The sequence below is a fragment of the Poecilia reticulata genome, chromosome 19 (assembly GCF_904066995.2).
Source record: "Poecilia reticulata chromosome 19, P_reticulata-male-v2, whole genome shotgun sequence".
Lineage (NCBI taxonomy): Eukaryota > Metazoa > Chordata > Actinopteri > Cyprinodontiformes > Poeciliidae > Poecilia > Poecilia reticulata.
In genome coordinates, this window is record NC_088848.1 from 18,472,261 (window position 1) to 18,493,307 (window position 21,047).

Below are 21,047 nucleotides of genomic sequence, written 5' to 3' on the forward strand. Positions count from 1 at the left end.
GACACAATTGTTTTGCATTTTTATGTGTTCAGCAAGTAGTTTTCATTGTCCATGCACAATTGTATCACATTAAAATTCATAATTTCCACAATAAATTCAAAATTATTACAAAGAACAGAAGAGACTTGGATGGATTGGACTCTTAAAACTTCAGAGCTTAAACAAGAGGAATCCTAGCATTTCCTCACAATGTTATATCCATATTGAGGAGTAGTGACAACTCTTATTTGTAACAATAAAGAAATAAAACATAAAATCTTTTTTTTCCTGGAAACCATAGGAAGCAGTAGTCAGAAAAGGCTTGCTGTTACCCGATGCCAAAAGATCATTGACCAGAACGAGGAACTTTTCATCTGCCACTTGACCGTCAGTCATTAGAAACACTGTGCCAAGATTCTTCACACCAGCTTTGATGTAGAGGGATGCCAGGTCAGTCTGGGTGGGAAGGAGAGAGGAAGAGGACGACAAGGAGAGATATAAACATAAGAAACTGAAGCTGTTAGAGTGGAACTGTAGATTTGTATGATAAAAGGAAATTATTGCACCCAAAAGCATCTGACATTCAAACAACCTAATCCTGTTTGAAGTCAATAAACAGGATTTATACTCTTTGAACTTCATAATTTGTTGCACTTCAACCACAAACTTCAACTTATTAATTTTCTAATGATAGATCAATACAAAGTAGTGCCTCGTAGTGAAGTTGAAGGAAACTGATATGTGGTTTCAACATTTTGTTGACCTGTGCACACCATATTATTAAGTGGTGTGCATAATAATCACGACATCGATCCCTTTTTACTCAAAAAGTCCTATTGGTGGACTGTATGAGTCTTTTGAGTAACCTAATCTCAATAAAAATCCAGCAATTTTTTTTATCTTGACAGGTTAGGGTCAAGGCGTAAGGAGAAGTTAAAAGCTGGGATGGTGTAGAAAACAATGACTCATGCTTTGAAAATCTTATTGAGCCTCAGCTAAAAATCCCAACTGTGACAGAAAAAAAAAAACTATCAACACAAATATCAAGAAGGCGCTGTAATCTCATACGACAAAATTTGGATTTTGAAGTCTCTGGTCAATGGCAAAACTGTACAAAAAAATGTGTGCCGCATAATTTCCCTTTTTGAAACATGGTGGTGGCAGCAGCATCAGATGTGCAGAAAAAAATATGCCCATTATTTCTTCTTCTTTTATTCTTTTAAATTCCGCTATATATTCTTCTATGGGTTTTTTTTAAGTACTGTTTATTTCTGGAAACAATATATATATATGAACAAGCAAAGACTATTGACTGAAGTTGAAAAATATCTAGAAACGTACGACCCACGATTCGTCAACACAAAAACAACGAACAAAAAACTGGTGAGAGATTTATCTCAAGAAACCTGTTGAGAAGAAAAATGCTAAGCTAAATACTCTGAAATTCAAAAGATTTACACAGTGAGCATTTTATTGTATGACAAATTCATTCCATTGTGGGGTGCTGTGGTGGTGCAGGGGCAAAGCACAACCCATGTATTGAGGCCTTAGTCCTCATGCCGGTGGTCGCAGGTTCGATTCCCAGCCTGGTGACATTTGCCGCATGTCTTCCCCTTCTCTCATAACCCTCTTTCCTGTCAAACTACTTTCAAATAAAGACCACTAGAGCCAACAAAACCTGGAAAAAAAAATTTAATTCCATTGTTTCAAGTAACGCTTTACGTTTCTAGTGGTAAGATGTGCCACCTGCTGGTATAACTAGATATCTACATGTAGCTAAAATCCACAGACATGGCCATTTCTTGTGAAATCCAGTGCGACGTGCCTCAGGTCTGCTGAAGGCGTCATTTGCCTGTCAGAAGACATGCTGAAATGTGCCTCCCCTGGTGCGTGTTGCTGTTCAGCTTTGGTGACATGATGGATGGACATAAACACAGGGCACTGCTGGAAAAATACATGTTAGAAAACTTGACACCTAGATAGAGGCTCCCTTTGCAGCAGGCCAGCGATCCTAAACATAAAGCTACAGCTATATTTGAATATTCTAACGCATATCCATGTGTTAGAACTCCATAAGTGATGTCCAGACATAAATAAAGTGACAAAATAAGAAGAAGAAAAAAAAAACTGTCTTGTATCCTTTCCTAACCTTTAGGTCTGTGAGACTGTAGCTTTTTCTCAAGGTGATCTGAAAAACCTCCAGATTGGAGATGAAGGCAGCCAGTCGGGTCAGGCTCTGCTTGCCGCTGCCGCCCACTCCGACCAGCAGCGCGTTGCCCCGTGGAGACTCCAGGATTCGGTTTATTCGGCAGCTGCATGCAGAGAGCAGACATTCGGGGGAGGGAGGAATCGGTGGAAAGGGATGGGTGAGGGAAAAGGTAGAGGGAGGAAACGCTGGCTGAACACGGCACCTGACTCATCCAACAAAACCAAACACCGGGAGCTTCGCTTTGCGGTTGTTTTTGTCCGTTTTCATGCAGAACAACACCGCTCTCCGTATGATCACAGTTTCCAATTAAAACTGGTATTTTTTTTTCTCTAGACTGAGCCGGCCTCCAGAACACGTTAATCTCCTAAACAGGATGTAAAAAAAATACTCGTGTCTCTTCATTTTTCATAGATGGCCTGATTTCATTATAAATAAAGTTTGCGTTGCGGAAAGGAGCGGCTTATAAACACAACTCTCATTTTAACTGCTGCCATGTTTTACATGCACAGTGACAAATCTCGGTTGTTTCCACGCTTCCAGTTGCGCTGACATTTAAATTTCATCTCTTCCTGATGATAGTTTAGCTGCTTTGCATTTTCTTGCATTTCCAATAATGCTTCAGCTACTTTCAGTGATTATACATAAGATGACATTTAAACTTCTTACACACCAACTGGTGCTATAGCTCAACAATTGAAGACAGATTTTGACTCCCTTCGCTTTCTTGAATTCAATGAGAAACAGAAAAAAAGCCCCATAAAAACAAAGGTATGTTTTCAACCATATCTTTGCAAAATCTTTGAGGTTTAAAGGAGGAACTATTCACATTGAGGGTTGTACATTGGAAAGCAAAGGATTAAAAAGTCATTGGAACTACAACTTGGACTGGGTTTTGTTGGGTGTCAGTAGAGTATGTAGTCTTCTTCCTGTAAGACAAGTAGAACTAATCTGAACTTGTTCAGTAGGTGTGGCAGCTCAAAAACATATGTCGACCCATTTCCTGTGTTCAAGGAACTTCAGCGAGCGAAAGACAGGATGAAAGGTAGCATACTGACTTTTGAATGCTCAAGCTGTGATAACAGCAGGCTCCAGGATGCCTTATGACTTAACTTGTTGCTTTTCAAGCGGTTAGTAAAAAGTGAGCAGCTTGTTTGTGTTGTGCGATGCATAGAGTGCCTAGCTTTTTTTTTATGCTAAAGTTGAACCCTTTGGAAAATAATCTTTTTACAGAATTAGAAGCATGAATCTCATATTCAAAAAGTTTTCCCATATTCAATTTGACTCCTAGATGAAACGTCAATGAAATGAGACTTAGATTATATTTACGCTGCATACAGATTGTATTTACTTCATTGCTGCCTGGTTTTAATATTGAATCTTAAAATACTTTCAAGACAAAAAACATTCACTTCCTGTACTCACATGTGAGCCATGGCATCTTCAAACAGCACCAGGTTCATTGTGGCGTTGACCTCATTGTAGCTGTCCAGAACGTCCAGCAGGATTTTACTGAGGCTGCTCCAGGACTCCACTGACATGTACCTGGGCTCCCCGGGCCCGCGGGCAAAGTGGCAGTACAGGTTCATCTCCCGGGTCCGCTGCAGCTCCTCCTCCACGTCCTCGAGGGAAGATTCATAGACACACACATAGCAGTGGTAAACAGTGAGGGGAACACAGTTCGTTTGCCAGCAGAACATTGCTATTGGGCCTAAACAGTGTGGACAGGGACACGGCTAAATGTCTTTGCTGCGCAGAGCTTGACCCAGTTAATTCTCATCCATGCTGGCACCGAAATGTTCAGCCGTGTATTTTGTCTGTTAAGGAAGGACGTTTGTGAGAAATAAATAAAAAATAAAAAATAGCGACTCGTGTATGAGAGACGAGCTGTTCTGAAAAATTTGACTTCTGACAGGAATCTGTTGATTTTCAACTTGATTGAATCTTACTGGTCAGAAACTCAGAAATCGACTTTTTTTTCTTGTCAGTAAAGAACAAAGTAACGACATGCAGAACCCCACAGCTGTAAGCAGCTATCTAAAGGAAACTATTTTCAATTAAAAGGAAAGAAAGCTAAATAAAAAAAAGAGTGAGAGAGGAAAACTTTCAGTAGATAACAGGAAGATTGAAGATACTCCAGCATAGTTGCCCTGTTTGATCCCGTTAAGATGTCAACTTCTGTCAAAGAATGAGGTCGAGTTGGAAAAGTTGGCAAACTCAAGAGTTAAAATAAGGATACAAATTCTCTTAACACACAGAGAGACTGATGTCTCAGTAGCTTTAGTATTGCTACTAGCTAACAAGATGCTAAAGACAGTTAAAAATGTGACCTATAATCATTTTGAGATTTTTTTCATACAAGTAAAACCTTATGGCGTTTCCTCTGCTGCTGATATACATTTAGAATTTGGTTCTTAGATCTTCTTATATTTCATAATTGACCAAAACTTGTATGAGAATGTGAAATCTTTACAAAAACCTGAAAACTGGAAATTATTGGACACAAAACTCTCATTTTGAAAATTCCTTTTTAGAAACCCATATTCATTAAAAACTCAAAATGTATATCAATGAGAGCGTACTTGCAGGTGTAACTGGGAAGAAAACATACAGCAATGTATATTTTTATTTGAGGTGCATTAAGTAACTAAACTATCAATGTTCTCTTGATCTTTTTTTTTCCTCTAGTCATTAAATGCATCAAAACTAGAGCTTATGTTTAGTCTACACACACATCAACTAAGAAAATGAGCTGCAGGTTTGTTGAGTTGATTCAAACTCAGATTACGGTTAGTGACAGACATATTGAGGAATGGACAGGGAAACATGCTGCACTGCATTATGATGGACCATTTTGTTGGTTTCAAAATGACTTCATCACAGAACAGGCAGCATTTATCCTGTAAATGTCCTCACACGGACGCAAGACAAAGAAAATCAATGATTTGGTATCGGACAGAAAACATACTACTAAGTTTCATGGAAGCAGAGGGAAGTTGTAAGCTTGCATTATATGCAAGGAGTTGATAATATATTGTTGCATGGTCTCTCTTCTCATTTATCTGTGAGTGCATGTGCATGTGTGTCAGGTTCTTCTCAGTGGCATGACACAGGGCAGGAAAGGGCATGGAGGAAGGAAGCAGTGGAGAGGAAACCATTAAAATGTTTTCCAATTTGCTGGCCTGGCAGTGCAGACCCTGACAGCCGGACCCCGTACCACACTGATTAATATTCTCCCCTAAGTCTCTCCAGGCCCTACATTCGCTCTTCCTCTAAAATTCTTTTTATTTTTTCCCCTCCTCCTCGCTGTGTTGGCCACTGATGTCCAAGTCCAGATACAGAACAGGCAGCCTAATGATTCACTCCCCGCTCTGGTCTGCCCCTGCTGAACTCTAGGAAAAAAAAACAAAAAAACTCTCACCTCATAGAACTTTTTCAGTGTGTCCGTCTGTAGCTTATCAAAGGCCTGGATGTCCTGCTCCTCCACCAGCTTGTCCCTGTAGATCCGGCTGGACTCATGCAGGTAGATTTTCAGCAGGTCCGCAGGGCTTTTCAAGCACTCGCTGGTACTGAAGAGAATGCCCTGAGCAGAAAAAGCAGGGAAGGAGTAGGGCTTTGGGTTTTATTTCAGAGGCTGATTGGGTCCATTTACAGTAGAACAAGGTGGGAAACAGAGCAAAGCGACTGTGGGTAAATGACTAGATGCTCTGAGTGGGCCGGCTGCTGGGAGGTGTGACAGGGAAACTCGGTGAAATAATAGCTGCACTTTTCTGCTATCCAATTGTTGAAATATTGTTTTATGTAAAATGGGCCAGGTTCAGTGGGCAGGCGTTTAATTATCTGATTTAAATGAAAAGATTCTGGATTACACAGTAGGAGTTCCCTAAACAGGCAAAGCTAAGCTCTGTCTGTGAGCTCTCAGAGAGCTAACGTACTTTACTTTGTAGTGGTGCCTCTCCCCAGTCTGTTCCTGCACACTGGCAGTCAGCTGGCTGGCAGAAACAGAAGTTGGACTCTTCAGAAATAAGTCGGGTCTCAAAAACCAGACATTTATGGTATGTAAGCTAAAGAATAAAGAAGTGCCACTTATCGTTTTTATTAATGTAACTGTTTACCCATTACACTTGACAAGTTCTAAGTGGCATTTCTACTAAAGATGCAGTATGTAACATTTATAAACAATATGTTTTTTTTTACCCATTAAGCTCCCAGTGATTCTACTGCCATCTGCAGAAATACATCATTAGATCAAAAAAAGAATGCTAAGGTTAGTTAGATGATGGCACATAAATAGCTTTTCTGAAGAGGGAAGTTGTTTCTCCATCATTACCACATTTATCAACGCGTGCACAAGCATGATTTTCAGCCTTAAGGCCTTCCTTTTGCTTCTGATTGGTTATTTCTGACTGGAGGATTTCTGCAGATGACAATAGTAGAACAAGAAGAAGGCAGATATGTTTTTTCCCCACAGATTGTGTTTTTTATGTTATACTTTCATGACATAACGATAATTTGAACAAATATGTATGAAACATGTTTATAAAAGCTACATGCTGCAGCTTGAAGCAGCCTTTTACTGGATAAATACCTTAGTCAATTACTTGAATAAAAAAAGAGCAAATATGGATAATATTCTGTGCAGTAAATAAGAAAAAAATTTAAAAAATTTTAATGTTTAAAATTTAAGATATTAAATACATGTCATGTTACTAAAAAAGCTGGTACCAGGCACTCCAGTCAAGCTGTGCTGCTACTCAGCAGATGATCTACAGAACATTTCAATACCTCACCATTATGGGCGGTTTATTTAAGCTGCGAGTTTCCCACATCGTTCTGAATGTTGCCACTTCCTGCTGTTTTACTGCTTTTAAGCCCCTTTAATCATCCTAGTTCCCAACTATGAGCTCCAAGTTCAGAGACTCTCCTGATTCCCTGGCAGTCGAAGGAGAAACGTTCAGGGTGAAGAGGCGTATTAGTCCAACACGGACATGGAGGAGCCTGAGTGCCAAACCAAACCTCGCTCTGTTTTTGTATATTTCAACATTTACACAGGAGTTGTCTGGCTGAACGTGTTGCTGCATAATTTTAATAGCAACCGAAATATTTTTTTAACAAAATTGTATAAATTGTTTGAAATATTTCTTTTTTTCATACTTTAAGATCGCAACTATTTTTTAATCTAAATTAGCAATTTTAGGTCCGATTCGAGGTCAAACAAAGGCACATTTTTATATTAGTACATTTCTTCATTTAGACAAAAACAGGACATAGTAGAATCCAGTGGAATGCATAAAATTTTATAAGTTGTGAACAAATAAGCAAAGCAAACATGACAAAATAATCATGAGCAACATGAGCAACATGAGCAACATGAGCAACATGGCAACGACCATCATGTAGTAGATGAATCTGAGAGTCCAGACTGGTCAAAAAATGTCTGAGTTCTTTAGTAAATACAGCTCTGAAACAATTAAGAGATCACTTAAAGTTATCAGTTTCTCTGATTTTACGTTTTATAGATGTATGTTTGAGTAAACTGAACGTTGTTCTTTTATTCTATGAACTACTGACAACACGTCTCTGAAATTACAAGCAGACATTTTGGATTTATTTGCAGAAAATGAGAAAAGATGCAGTGCTTTCAGACCTCAAATAATGCAAAGAAAACAAGTTCATATTCATTTAAAAATATCAATGCTGATGTTTTATCAGAAATCAATATTTGATGGAATAACCAGGAGGTTTTCAATGGGGTTCAGTGCATTGGGCTCTTTATTTAAATCAGTCCGAAAAAGTACTAGTGCGCAATGTGAAGTTATTTTCTAAAGGTTTTCTTATAATATTACATTAAACATTTTTATTTCAATATGCTCACCTATGCATATTATCATGGCAAAATATTTTTGGCGAAATCTAATAAAATGATAGAAAACTCTGAATTATTGCATCAAAAATCTGTTTCGGCTATAAATTTGAAAAGCTATTTATGTCCACCTAATCCTTGCAGTGAGTCATTGTGCTAAAGTTTGCAGTTAACGTCCAGCAGGTTGAAAGTTCGGTTTTCTGTCCCCCCGCAAGGAACCGTGAAACGGTGAGGCAAATTTACCTTTATTTATTGTCAGTATAAATAAAGACAACATTTCTCTCTGCTATTATTTAACAAAAACCGTTTAACAAAAACTTCAACAATGAGGCGTCGTCGAAACAAATCTAACAGGAAAAATGGAGCTCTTCAGGGGAATTCAAATCTACTTGAGCTCAGTCTATCCAGCGAAGCTTTAGTTTGGACTAAAACGTTGATCCGACTGACTGATGACCGAACCGCAATGCAAAAGCAATACAGATGAAAACAGATTGGTTCTTGACCCAGTTTTACATTTTCTTCCTTTGAGCCACGAGTCTAAACAAGTGTTCAGTGGGTGACTGGTGATAAATGTGTCTGTTGTGGAGGACAGTGTGACGTGGCCGATTTCCCACAGAGGCACGGATGATGCATTCAGGCAGAACCACGGAGTATGTGCATCCTATAATAGGTGCTGAATAGGACGAGGGAGAGGACAGCGAGGCGCCCTGCGTACCGTCACCCAGGAGACGCAGCCAAGCAGATGTGTTGCGTCTCCCGCCCCAGAACCTATTCTCATCAGCAGAATCATCACTGGAGGTGAAGCCAGCTGAACCCGATCTGCCTACGGATGCTGCTGAACGTGACAATTGGCTGCTAAAACCACTGTGTAATTGTGCAGATGGGGAGATGCGGCGTGCATGTGGGCATGTGGGTGTGTGCACGAGGATTTTAAACAGACTTCTATGGAAGTGGAGAATCTCTAAACTTTCCACGGATCTGTGTCGTTCTACTTCATTTCTGTGTTTATTTGCATCAATCTTGACACCCTGCTCAAGTACAGCTGAAGAAAACAAAACACCATATGGGTCTATACTGTGACTTGCCAAAGTAGTCATACGCTCAAAACTTTTCCATATTTTTTCACAAACTTTTATGTTGTTTTTTTTGTGGTAGGGTGGTGCAAAGCAGAGCATTTAGTGGTAGGAAAATGATTAACTTTCCACAGAAATAACTGATCACAAATAGCATCTTTTGGAGTTTCTTAGAACGTTATACATTTGACAACAAAGATTTCTTTGGTCCTTTTCATCCATTAAGCCTCTCTTTTCAAATCATCTGGAATTTGGGGTTGTATTTCCGGTAATATCTGAGCTTTTGAGATGTTAACCAGCTGCTCAGCTCCAGTTGTAAAAACTATACCTTGTTGCCACGGTTATGCATTATAACACTCCAAAAGAAAAATAAGTAAAAGCAAAAATCCTTCCAGCTGCACAGCAACCAAAACCAGAGGGAAAAATTGTCCAAATATACAATGCTTAACCAAAATACTTGATTACCAAGAGTCATGATTGTTGCGTCAATAACAATGCTGATTTATCTTTGAAAATTTCAGTATTTACCCTTTTTCCTCTACTTTTCAGTGATGCATTACTCTGGATTGTTCCATCACATAAAATCCCAATAGAATACTATAAACTTTTACTTTAAGGAGTAGGATTGCTTTTGCAAGACGCTGCAATTCTCTGGAGTGCCGATACTTTTAACCTTTAGCTATTTGCAAGATAAAGATACAGCAAAAGCACCTCACAAACCAAGAGGAGAGAGAACTTTGTTCCCCCCACTACATCCCGCTGACTTTAGCCGACTATCTCACAGAATCTTCCCCCCCGACATCTTCTCGCTCCGTTCAACTCAGAGGAGAGGGATTAGAGCTCCGGGTGTCGACATGCATCTTCCGTACAGGGCTGTCTGTTTCCATGGACTCGCTCTCGTCTATGCCTGACAGCTGCTCTGAGCCCCAAACAACTGACAAATGCACCCAGCTGACTATCCACTGAAAATCATACAGACATATAGAGCAGTCAGTACAGTTTGGCGGCGGTCTCATTGCACCACGAGTCTCATGTACTCTCTTCTGATTCCGTCTTCTCCATCCGCTTTCAACCACCACCTCCTCCTCCACCCCCCCTGCAGCTCTCGAGCGTCAAGGAGCTCGTTTAGGTTGACGTGGAGAAGACAGGCCGGTGGATATGCCCGTCGGTCATTACAGTTAACGAACATTGGCAAACGGAGCTACTCGTCAACATTCCCTGTTGGTCTCCAAACTGTTTGTCTTGGCCTGTTAGAAGAATTTAGTTGCTGTTCCTCACTCACAACATGCCCACTTATAAGCTGACCTTATCGATCAACTTGAAAGCTCAAAGCGAGTTGAGTTTCAAAGGAGAGATTATGACAAAAAAACAAAAAAAAAGAAAATGCACTGAGGATAAAAAAACCTTAGTGGTAAAAGAAGAAAAATAGCTAGGAATAGCTCATGCTTACTTCTTCACTAAACTGGAAAAAAATAGGTAAGTTAATTTGGGAACAATACCCTAAAGACTCGCTCTTGATTCTCAACTGGACCTTCATCTTTTTTTTTGTCACATTTGTAAACACCTTTACACAGACTAGTGCAAGCTTCATGCAAAGCCTTTGAGCCCAGCTTTCTGGCTCATTAGGGTTCATCATAATGAGACACTTTCTGTTGGCTGCATCCCAGACTTCCAAAAGTTATAAAACACACACACACAAAAATACAAAGAATCACATAAAGTCCCCCCAATTATTTCAGCTGATGCAAACTTCTCAAACGTCCAGCTAGAAAACACGGACTGACAACCGTTTAGGTCTGTGGCTCAGAATTAGAGGAAGTGTTTGTACTGTCACAACAAACCCAACAAACCCTTCCCTACATCCGGAGGTGCGGAAAAGCAGAGACTTGCTTCGAGTATTTCGACTGAGGCGGTTCACCTCTTCCCACCTGTCCTGAGGTGTTACCGCCACGACTCGAGTACGCGAGGAAAAAAAACTTCAAATGGGAGAGCTTTTTTTCTAGCTCTCTTTACATATTTCTATAGGTGGATTGGTCCAAGCAGACAGTTTTGACACAGTTTCTTCAGGACAGTTGCCAAATGTCTGTTCAGGCCAATTAAAGAAAAACACAAAGACTTTGTCAAACTGGTCTGAATGGTGTCTTCAAACACTGGTTTCAAAGTCTTCACGTAAAATCACATCTGTTTGAAGCCAGTGATGTGTGTGTTCAAGGCCGTGGGAGCTAAGCCCTGAGGTCTGCAGGGCGTGAGCTGCTGAATGGCAAGCAGGTTTCGCCGCTTAAATCCACAGGCTTCAAACCGGCAACAAATGCCTCCGATTGGTTAGTACCAAGAGATCGTTGGAGGGTTTAACAAAGTCTTACGACTTTTCAATGACTGATAACCAGCATAAACAATCACATTAAGAAGTAACGTGCACTGTCATGATGAAACTGTATTTGCCACCATATACAGTAGGTTTCCACAGCTTTTGTTTTTTTGTCAAAATGCTTTCAGACCCTGAAGCCAACTTCAATATTGAACGTAGGTGACCCGAGGAAACACAAAAAACTGTTTTTAGCTGATTATTTGATTTATCGTGAGAAAACAGACATACAAATCAACCTGGTCCTGTGTGAAAAAGCAACTGCTTTCTAGACACAACTCACATGTTATAACTGCTAATGACTCTTTTTTTTTGTTAATTAGTATGAAGGATTTTTTAACCTCAGCAGCTTATTGAAATTCATGTCCCAGCATCTTCAGCGAATGCAAGTCATGAACTCAGCAGGTCGCACTAAAAAGCTCGAGCAGCGCAGAGGTGGATTTACTGGTGTGTTTCTGATCGTTGACCCAAAAATAGAACAAATGGCAACGAGTGCCAAATCATAAACTTACAGTATCCTCAAGCATTTCTAAATGAAAGCACAATTTCCATCAATTACAGCGTCCAGGTCCTAAGGCAGCGGAGGAGGCCCAGATCATCACACTACCGCCACCGTGTTTGGTTGTCTGAATGATGTTCTTTTAAGAAATGCTGTGTTAAATGGTTGAAATGATAAATGAGCACACCGTTTTATCAAGGATTCCAAAGCGCTTCACACCAAAATCATTCATGCACACATTCACACGCTGATGATGGTAAACTACACTGTGGCCAGAGTTGATATGGACAGACTAACAGAAGTGAGGCTGTCACTCAATCAGCATCACAGGCAAGGCGGGTGAAGCGTCTTGCCAGAGAACAACAATTTGGGGTTTTGAACTCCCAACCCACCAGTTACAAGACGATGGAGGATTCTACCATTTTAATTTATTTAAATGACTGCATAATCTCCCACGAGGTTGTGATTGTTTTTCTCAAAGTTGTAGCAACACCCACCCATGCGTACTTAACACTACTGCGAGGTATGAAATACTTTGCCAGTTTAACTTACAGAAACATATACGATTAAAGTGATATGGTAGCATTTCTTTAAACCCTGCCAAGCATTAGCTAATTACAACGTTATAAGTTTATTGTGCCTGTTAATATAATTCAGTAGAAGCTGGACCTTACCAGGTAGGTACAAACACACAGAAGCTATACCTTTAAGAGTGAAAGGAAAGTGTGTAAAATCTTTTGAGAATAGTATGAGGACACCTATATATGCTCCGTATAGTGAGAATAGTGAGAACTGTGGGCTCCATCTGTAAACTCTTGGAAAGAATAATGAAAATTTAAGTTCCTATAGCTGAGTGGCTCAAAGCATTAATTATACAACAGAGTGCGTTAAATGAAAGAGCCTGCCCTCCATTAAAACCGTGGAGGATTTTGACAGAAATATTGCCCCGAAAGCCTCTCCCTTGATAGCGTTAACACTCTGATATTATATTCATTTAAATACATTTATGCACCCATGGAAAAGCAAATCCATTGTATTCTCTGTTCCACTTATTTCAGACTCATTTCCAGCTTTCAGTGCTGCCTCTTAAATCAATAATCATTTAGCGAGAAATTAGTGACAGTGGCTCAGGGAAGCAGAGCCGCAGAAGAAGAAAGAATTAAGGTAAAATATGGATACGCTTGTCTGAAATGGAGGAGTGGGTGATGTCAGCAAAAAGAAGCCAACTTTACAGAGGTAACTTTTGACTTCTCCTCCAGGGAACATTAACCCGAGGTCAACCTTCCCTGATGCATTTGGTCACCTGGAATATGTTGGAGAGGTCTCGCAGGTTAAAGACGTAGTGGAACTTGACCGCTGTGGGGAGGAAGGTGGAGGAGACGCGTTGATGGAGGGCCAGAGCCAACTGGACCAGGGTGGAGCTGCTCTTCTGCAGGGCCGAGCTAAATCCTTCCCCTCTCAAATGCTGAGACAAGATGGAGCTGTAGATGGTGCTCAGGGCTTCTGCTCCGGGAAAGGACAGGGCGAAGACGCAGAAGTGCCGCTGCGGAAAGAGATGGAGAGTAAACGAGACAGACCTGCTCCGTGCCAATGACGGCAAAATCGCACCACAATATCAACCAAGTTTGACTTTTTAAAGCTCTTTTTGTGGGACTTAATAAAAAGTTATTTATGTGTTGTAAAAATGTGAAGCGTAACTTTCTACATGCTAATAGATCCACACAGCAGAGTGTGTGACTTCAGCTGCATTTAATAAATTCCCTGCAGCATCACATGTGTTACTTCGCTGGCACACACACACACACACGCACACACCCACACACATACAAAAAGCAGACTTTAAAGAGCCCTTCAAGTCCAAAACATGTTCCCATCCCCTGCAGGTGAATGGATAACTTCCTCTAACGGAAGAGTGGTTACATAAGCCTGAATGTGGGGAATTTTTCAAAAACACAGAAGCAGTGTATATCCAATTCAAGACTTTATTACCCTAATGCATAAAGAATAAAGCTAAACAGAGGAAAGTGCACTCTCGTGTTATTATGTGGTTTTAACAGTCAGGACATGAATGACTGAATCTTTATTTTTACACTAATTTCAATGAGTCTTTTCATTTAAACTAAGCTAAAATGGAAAAGCTGTGTGGAAAAAGAACAGCAGCATCAATAGTTTAATGCACCTTTAGCAAACATGACTTGAAGTAAACTTTTATTTTTTCTGTGAAGGAATTTGGGAACACTGCTCTTTCTCACCTTTGCTTTATTGCTTAGAAATGATATTGAAATGTAATTTTGGGTTTTCATCATCTGTGTGCCGTAATCATTTAAATTAAGAGAAACAGTAAAAGGCTTGAAATATTGCACTCGATGTGTAATCAATCTGTAAAATATGAGTTTCACTTTATGGACTGAGTGGCAAAGTATATTGAACTGTTTCACAAAATTCTAATTTTTTTAGGTGTAGTTTGGAAATTGCCTGCTAGCCTCTCCCAGACTGATGGGCAGGGATAATGTCTCATTGATCTCTCTTTGTCTAGGTATTGTTTTTAGCAGGCATGTGTTGCATTTTTACAACTGGAAAAGTAAAAAAACAAGGACAGTATGAAAATCAAGCCTTCTCAAATAAAAAAAAATTAACATTTCATGTTTCTATTTGAAGATTCTCAAATGAGTCCACAGTCTCTCTGCGTAGGTAGAATTTCATGTTCATGTGTTACTTTGGTTCAGTTAAATGCTGGGTTTTGTTTTCGTTTTCTTTTTCCAAAAGAAAACATTTGATGCACCTACATTTTTCTGTTCCCTCCACAGCCTCAAAATGCACTTATGACCCGAGTCACTGAGGATAGTATTCTGTTCCTGCACAGTATTAAAAAAAAAAAAACACACACTCTTCTTTGTTATTCAGAGGAGAACAAGTGTGAGTCTGAGGAGAGCCTATAGTCTCTGCAGTGAAACATTCCACATGTGAGCCTGTTCTTTGCCGTCTGTCTGCTGCCTGCTTTGTCACCTTTACACCCCAACCTCCTTCTAGCCATTTTGTTCAGGAAAAGTTGCTTTGATGTGACACCATCATAAAGAAGCACCATCACTGGAATGCATCCAGCATGCTCCGTCACACACATTCCCCTCTTAATGTCTCCTACCATTTCTTCATGTCTTCAACAAATTCCTCTCTTTACAATATGCAGTCTCATACCTCTCATCTCAAAAGACATCTCAAAAGCAAATAATATGAACACTAAATATTTGGAGTGATTTTCCTCCTATTTTTTTTTCTAGCACACTCAAGCTGTAAAAATTGGTCCCTAAAGCTGCACCTTATATAAAAATATGTTTTTTTTACATGTTTGTTAAAATTGTCCATGTCCTTACAATATAACATAACACAGATAATGTGTGATAATTTCGTATTACAAAAAACATACTGCTCCTGGTAAAAAATACAACCAATCAGTCAGGAGGAAGGGCTTAGAGCTGTCAATCACGCCCGTGTATACCATTTTCATTCAACTGTTTCCCAGAGGATGATTTCCCTTTTTCTGAACATTATCTATGAACCTGTAAAATTTCCATTTTACAGGTTCATAGATAATGTTCAGAAAAAGAACATTATCTAATAATAATGTGCAGACTTTCTCATCAAGTCTGCAGTGATGCTCATTAGGAGATGCAATAATGTAGTTCTAGTATGTACATGTATCCTAGTACATGCTTTTACTGAATTCACAAAGCAGTAAATGAATAATAATATTAATTCTTCTACAGTTTATAATGTCATCATTTTTCTTTGAGCTACTTACAGTTTTGCCATGTCTACCATAATGCATGTGCAAGCAGAAAAGGAGCACATGACCCCCCTGCCAGTTCATTGTGTAACCAGTGGTATGCCATGTTCTGGGAAAATATCCTGGATGTGTTAGTCTACCTGCAGCCTGGGGTTAATGGTGAAGCTGCCAGCCGTGGGGTTCATGCAGGAAACGTATTGAACGTTGTGTATTTCTTTCAAAAGCAGTTTATGACGGTCATACCTGCAGAACACACACAGGGAGAAAAGAAAAAGGAAAAAAAAATCATTATTCAACTGCTTTGCAGGCACATAAACACCAACATCGGCCATCGCTCACACACAGACTTCTCTCCCTGTGCTTCTTCCTGATACGGACGCCTCGGCTCCCGCTTAAGCTGGCGTGTCTTGGAAGCAACCTCCTTCCCTCTCAATTTCATACCTGAAGTCCTCCAAGCATATCTCTAATGGGCTGACCGTGTCTAATCCAGTCAGCCAGTGTCTGACGCAGTGGAACCATGTTCAGAATGGCCTCACTGTGTCAGAGAGATGAGCAACAAAATCCTTTTTACGGGGAATCACACAGGCCAGCTTTCACGTATAACTTCTGATACTCATAAAAGTTGCAGAATATGCATACTGATGTAGGGAGCTCTGAAAACTGAAAGAGGGGGGTAATTTACAAATACTAAAAAGCTATCTAACTGCTAGAAATAAAAGAAAATCATTTTCCTCTAATATAAAACGCCTTTGCATTACATTAACATTTTGTTAAAATTCTTCACAAACGTTTCATATTAGTTGGTATCAATAATCAGAATTATTATTATTTTAAAATAATGTCAAACTGGTAATGATTTGGGAGGTATTTTTTGTAACCGCATGACTTGAACTCCTCTGTAGAATAAAGGTGGAATTTGGGTGACATTTTATTTGAAGGGGTGTGAATAAGACTGACATAATAGGATCAGCTGTGATGGTTCCAGTGCATCAAAAACAGATTTAATTGTTTTTCCCTATGTTTTAAAATTATTACTAATAAAATGGACAACACTTTATTTGAAGGGGTGTGCATGACACTGTCATAAACATTATATAAACGTGTTATGAACATGTAGGAGTCTTCATGAATGTTTGTGACTGTTGTCCTGAAGTGTCATTCGGTAAATAATGACACTTATAATGCAAAGTTGACACATTTAGTGGACTTTTAATGCAACTTTTAGTGCAACTTTGTATTAAAAGTGTCATTATTTACCAAACGACACTATATGACAACAGTCAAACATTCATAAAGACTCCTTCATGTTCATAACACGCGTTATGTTACGTTTATGACAGTATTATGTCAGTCTTATGCACACACCTTCAAATGAAGAGTTACCAGAATTTGTTAAGCATTTATTTACACTTCAGGTCAGACTTAAACAATTATAAAATCTGATTAATACCACATGTAATTTCTGTTTACTGATGCATAAGGCCCAACAATTAACAGAAGGTATACTTTCTGTTTATCGTGACATTTACCAGGTTAAATATCTCTTTTTCAAACATTACTGTGTACTTGAGCTTGCCTATGCGTGTGATGAATTGCAAATGACTTGGTCTTACCAATGCTTGTAGTCCATGTGTTGGCGGATGAGTGTGTGAGGTTGCACCGTGCCATATGCATCTACCTCAGGCATATTCATGTCATCTATGAAGTAGATCAGTCTTCTGCTGCCAGGAGGGCCGTAGTTGCGCCCTGCTTTTTTCTCTAGGGGCTTTTCCAGCACAGCTGCGTGGGAGATCAAGACTTTACAGAATGCCCTTCTCTTTTTTTTGTCTTTTGGCTTTACCTTTTATGGCTTCTCAAACATGATTCACACACATTAAACAGTGCACACTTCAGATAAATAATATATGTAGAGAAGAACAAGTGATAAAAAAAAAGAAAAACAGTTTTAAACTGTAGCTTTTCAACCAAAACCAGACCAGATGTAGTTCTATATGTTCTGTTATTGATAACGACACATCTGAGCACTTCTCTGAGCATTAAGTGGTAACTAAGACATTAAAAAGGGAATTTCAGTCACAGCCAACCTGGTTCAAAATCAACACAACGCTTTTAACTGCATTTGAAAAACATATGATGCAACAGGATCAATGAGGGTTGATTGCTGTTGAATTATCCATGGTTTTGGTCCGTTTCTGCATTTTGTTTCTTTTATTTTGCTATTATTTACTTCTCTTTATTTGTATCTTCTTTGCTTTGAATTTTTACAGATATTGTTTTACCTTGTTAAGCCCCAGTTACTTGCCCTCCTGCTTTTGTTATCTGTACACTGTTGCCCCTCTGATTACCCCCGTCAGTTCATAGGCTGTTTTGCTGCATTTGTTCATTATCCACTCGTTGTTTGCATTTGTTAGTCTTCTTCATGCCATGTTAAGCTCCGTTTCCTGACTGATTTTCAATTTAGCATATTTCCAGATCAACCATCACAGCAAACAAATCCAGTCAGATATTTACATAAACTCATCAGGGACATGAATATTTTGTTGTTTTTTTTTTTTGCCTCAATTATTTAGTTTAACCATTAATCCAGGGTGAAATGATTACATACATACCACAAACGTTTGAATTGATTGTGGCTTTTCTCTAATCTCCACAGTCTCAAATATACACTTCAACCTCTGGTAATATTCAGATATTAGTTCCTTAGCAAGCTGCACCTCTGTCATGCTTCATGTTTTTTCAAGCCATTATCAGGAGTATTGCATGATTTTTTTTAAGCATAGAACACAAAAGTCCAATCCAGTTGAAGTAAAAGCTTTTGGAAAGCATCTAGATGTTGGTTTGACCTAATTTTAAATAATTCAGTTTCTTACCCTTTCAATTGTATAACTAACTGGAAGCAAAACAGACCCACTTACACCTACCTTGCAGCATAGCGGACGTGGTGTAATAGTTAAACGGGACGTTCCTGACCATGTATTTCTCAGCATCCAATGATTCGAGTTTATCCCCGATTAGGACAGACTTCCCAGTGCCGGCGTTCCCAACCACCATGACCGGCCTGGAGTGCTCCAGGAGGCGGTCCATGAAGTAACGCACTCGAACCGTCTCAGTGGTGGGAACCAGACATGCCTGCAGACAGGAGGAATTCAAAAGCCTAAAAATCAGGTTAAGATTGTGACTTGAAACTTTATATATGGGCGTGAATAAACAAAGAAAAACATGTTTGTTCGTGATGCACATTCAATATGAAGAAGCAGGCTTCAGATTTTATGCTCCTCTAAATCTGGAACAAACGTTCAAAAAACTGCAAAAAAGCTGAAACAAGACAGTTGCTGAAATATGCTATAAAAATAAACTTGATTATGATGGTAAAGCAATATTGAGGTATGTCTACATTTCTTCTTTATAAAACAACCCAATCTAGGTGCAGTGGATTGATAATGTCCAAAAAGCAATTTTCAAATCTTGTGACAAAGTCAGATTTACATCCAGAGTCATGAACCTGCTTTGAGCAGCTAGTTTTATACGTTTGGGGTTGTTGTTGTTTTTTGCAGATACAAAAGAGTTTTCCTCCAAGATTACCTTATTTTCTTGACCAGATTGTCAGTGTTATTAATCCCTTAACCCAGTTTCAAACTTCTCTATAGCATTTTCCCTGACCCCATCTATAATTTATATCATCACATGTGTTCCCTAATAAACCTTTGACACTTGAAGTTGGAGATGAAGTTACTCACAGTTGGGCCATAATTGCTAAACAGAGTTATAAAAAAATGTGTTGCACTGGATTTATTTAGGAATATCATAGTAATGGGACGTTAATATTACACTTAAATTTTTTAAAACTGTTTTTTAATCTCATTGTACATGTGTATAGTGACAAACAAATTCAATTTAGTTTTTTTTTCACTTCACCATTATGTACTACTTCATGTTGGTCCATCATGTAAAATGCCCTGGAGTTTGTGGTTGCAATTTGACAAAATGTAGAAAATCCTCAATTAATTTGAAAACTTTTTGCCAGGAACTGTTACTAGTGGGGTTTTTTTTACCACTTGTTGTTTTGGTAGCCTATAGCAGCTATGAGTATACAAGATGAGGCAAAAGTGCAAATTGTATTCACTGCCTCTGGAAGAAATAAAAGTTATGAGGAACATTTGGTGGTCTCCTCTCTGCCAACTACATGTGATACGCTTGTGATAAGCAACATACTTAGTAAGAATTATCCATACAGTCTAGGAGAAAGAAAAAAAAACACATACATCCAGAGTCTAGGCACAGAGCTACCTGGTTTAAGATTTACCTGAAGAGGTACGTCTGGATCCATCTCATACTTGGTGACCATCTTGGACCACGGTTCGAATTTTTTGCTCTCTGGGTCGATGTAGTAATCGAACACGGTGCCCTGCGATGGGAACTTGATGGTTTTAAACTCAGCAACCCACCACTTGCTGAACTCCACTCTGTAGTCGACCAGCTGCACTCACACAGAGAGACACAGAGGGTAGGCAACGCGGTCAATATTGTAAAATGACTTCCTCTCTGCTTTTTCTCCTCCATACAGCAGCTATGGATCCGTGCATTTGATTTACACTGGTGTGAACACAAACCAAAGACGAATAAATGGCCCCAATGCATAAATGGAGTTGCAGCAGCTGAAGGGTAGAAAATGAGAGATGGCAGACCCATCTATCCATCCATGTGATTCGGCCGGTGAAGAAGTCTCATCACCTGCTGGCTGGCACTTCCCTGCCTTCCTCTCTTTCTTCCCAACCCTTGATACCTGTCTCCTCCATTCACCACTGCCTCTCCAGTCAATAAAACCACTTAGCATTTAAATGCATCTGTGATGGGAAAATAAAGTGGAGTACATTTGTACAGAGGGGAAAGCAGTTTTATCCCATAACTTAGATGGACACACTTACTGTACCGAACTAACTGGATTGCTAAGCAACTGCTTGCCATGGCTCTCCTGCTGATTTAAATTCAGCCAGCCTGTGTGTTTCTGAGCGGGAATGCAGTCCATTTCATTTTCAGATGGAGATCTCTGCCTTTATGAAAAAACTACTATTCCTTCAAAAGAAAATAACATTCAAATGACTTTTCATAAATAGAGACAATGTTGAATTCCATAAAAGCCAAAGAGGCTTACATAATATTCCAAGAAACTATTTCGAGTTGTGATGGGTAACAAAAAGAAAGAAAAGAAAAACCCTTCAGCAGCTCTGGGTTTTTCTTTGTTCTTTCCACTTAGGAAGCATCTCACATGCCAAGAGGT

At 39.3% G+C, this 21,047-nt stretch overlaps 1 protein-coding gene across 4 annotated transcripts in view; it reads right to left on the bottom strand.

Moving 5' to 3' along the window:
• Window positions 1-21,047, bottom strand: part of dnah9 (dynein, axonemal, heavy chain 9) — a 163,734-nt gene that overhangs the window by 79,353 nt on the left and 63,334 nt on the right. For 3 of the 4 annotated variants that reach the window (XM_008437720.3, XM_008437725.3, XM_008437726.3), the window contains 9 exons: window positions 20,073-20,246; window positions 18,691-18,898; window positions 17,383-17,548; window positions 15,910-16,012; window positions 13,289-13,528; window positions 5,607-5,768; window positions 3,611-3,807; window positions 2,129-2,291; window positions 312-435 (listed from right to left, as the gene is read on the bottom strand). In XM_008437720.3, coding sequence (XP_008435942.3) covers window positions 312-435; window positions 2,129-2,291; window positions 3,611-3,807; window positions 5,607-5,768; window positions 13,289-13,528; window positions 15,910-16,012; window positions 17,383-17,548; window positions 18,691-18,898; window positions 20,073-20,246 — 1,537 coding nt within the window. Of the gene's footprint in view, window positions 1-311; window positions 436-2,128; window positions 2,292-3,610; window positions 3,808-5,606; window positions 5,769-13,288; window positions 13,529-15,909; window positions 16,013-17,382; window positions 17,549-18,690; window positions 18,899-20,072; window positions 20,247-21,047 lie in introns of those variants that run through there. The other variant, XM_008437730.3, reaches the window with a different exon arrangement.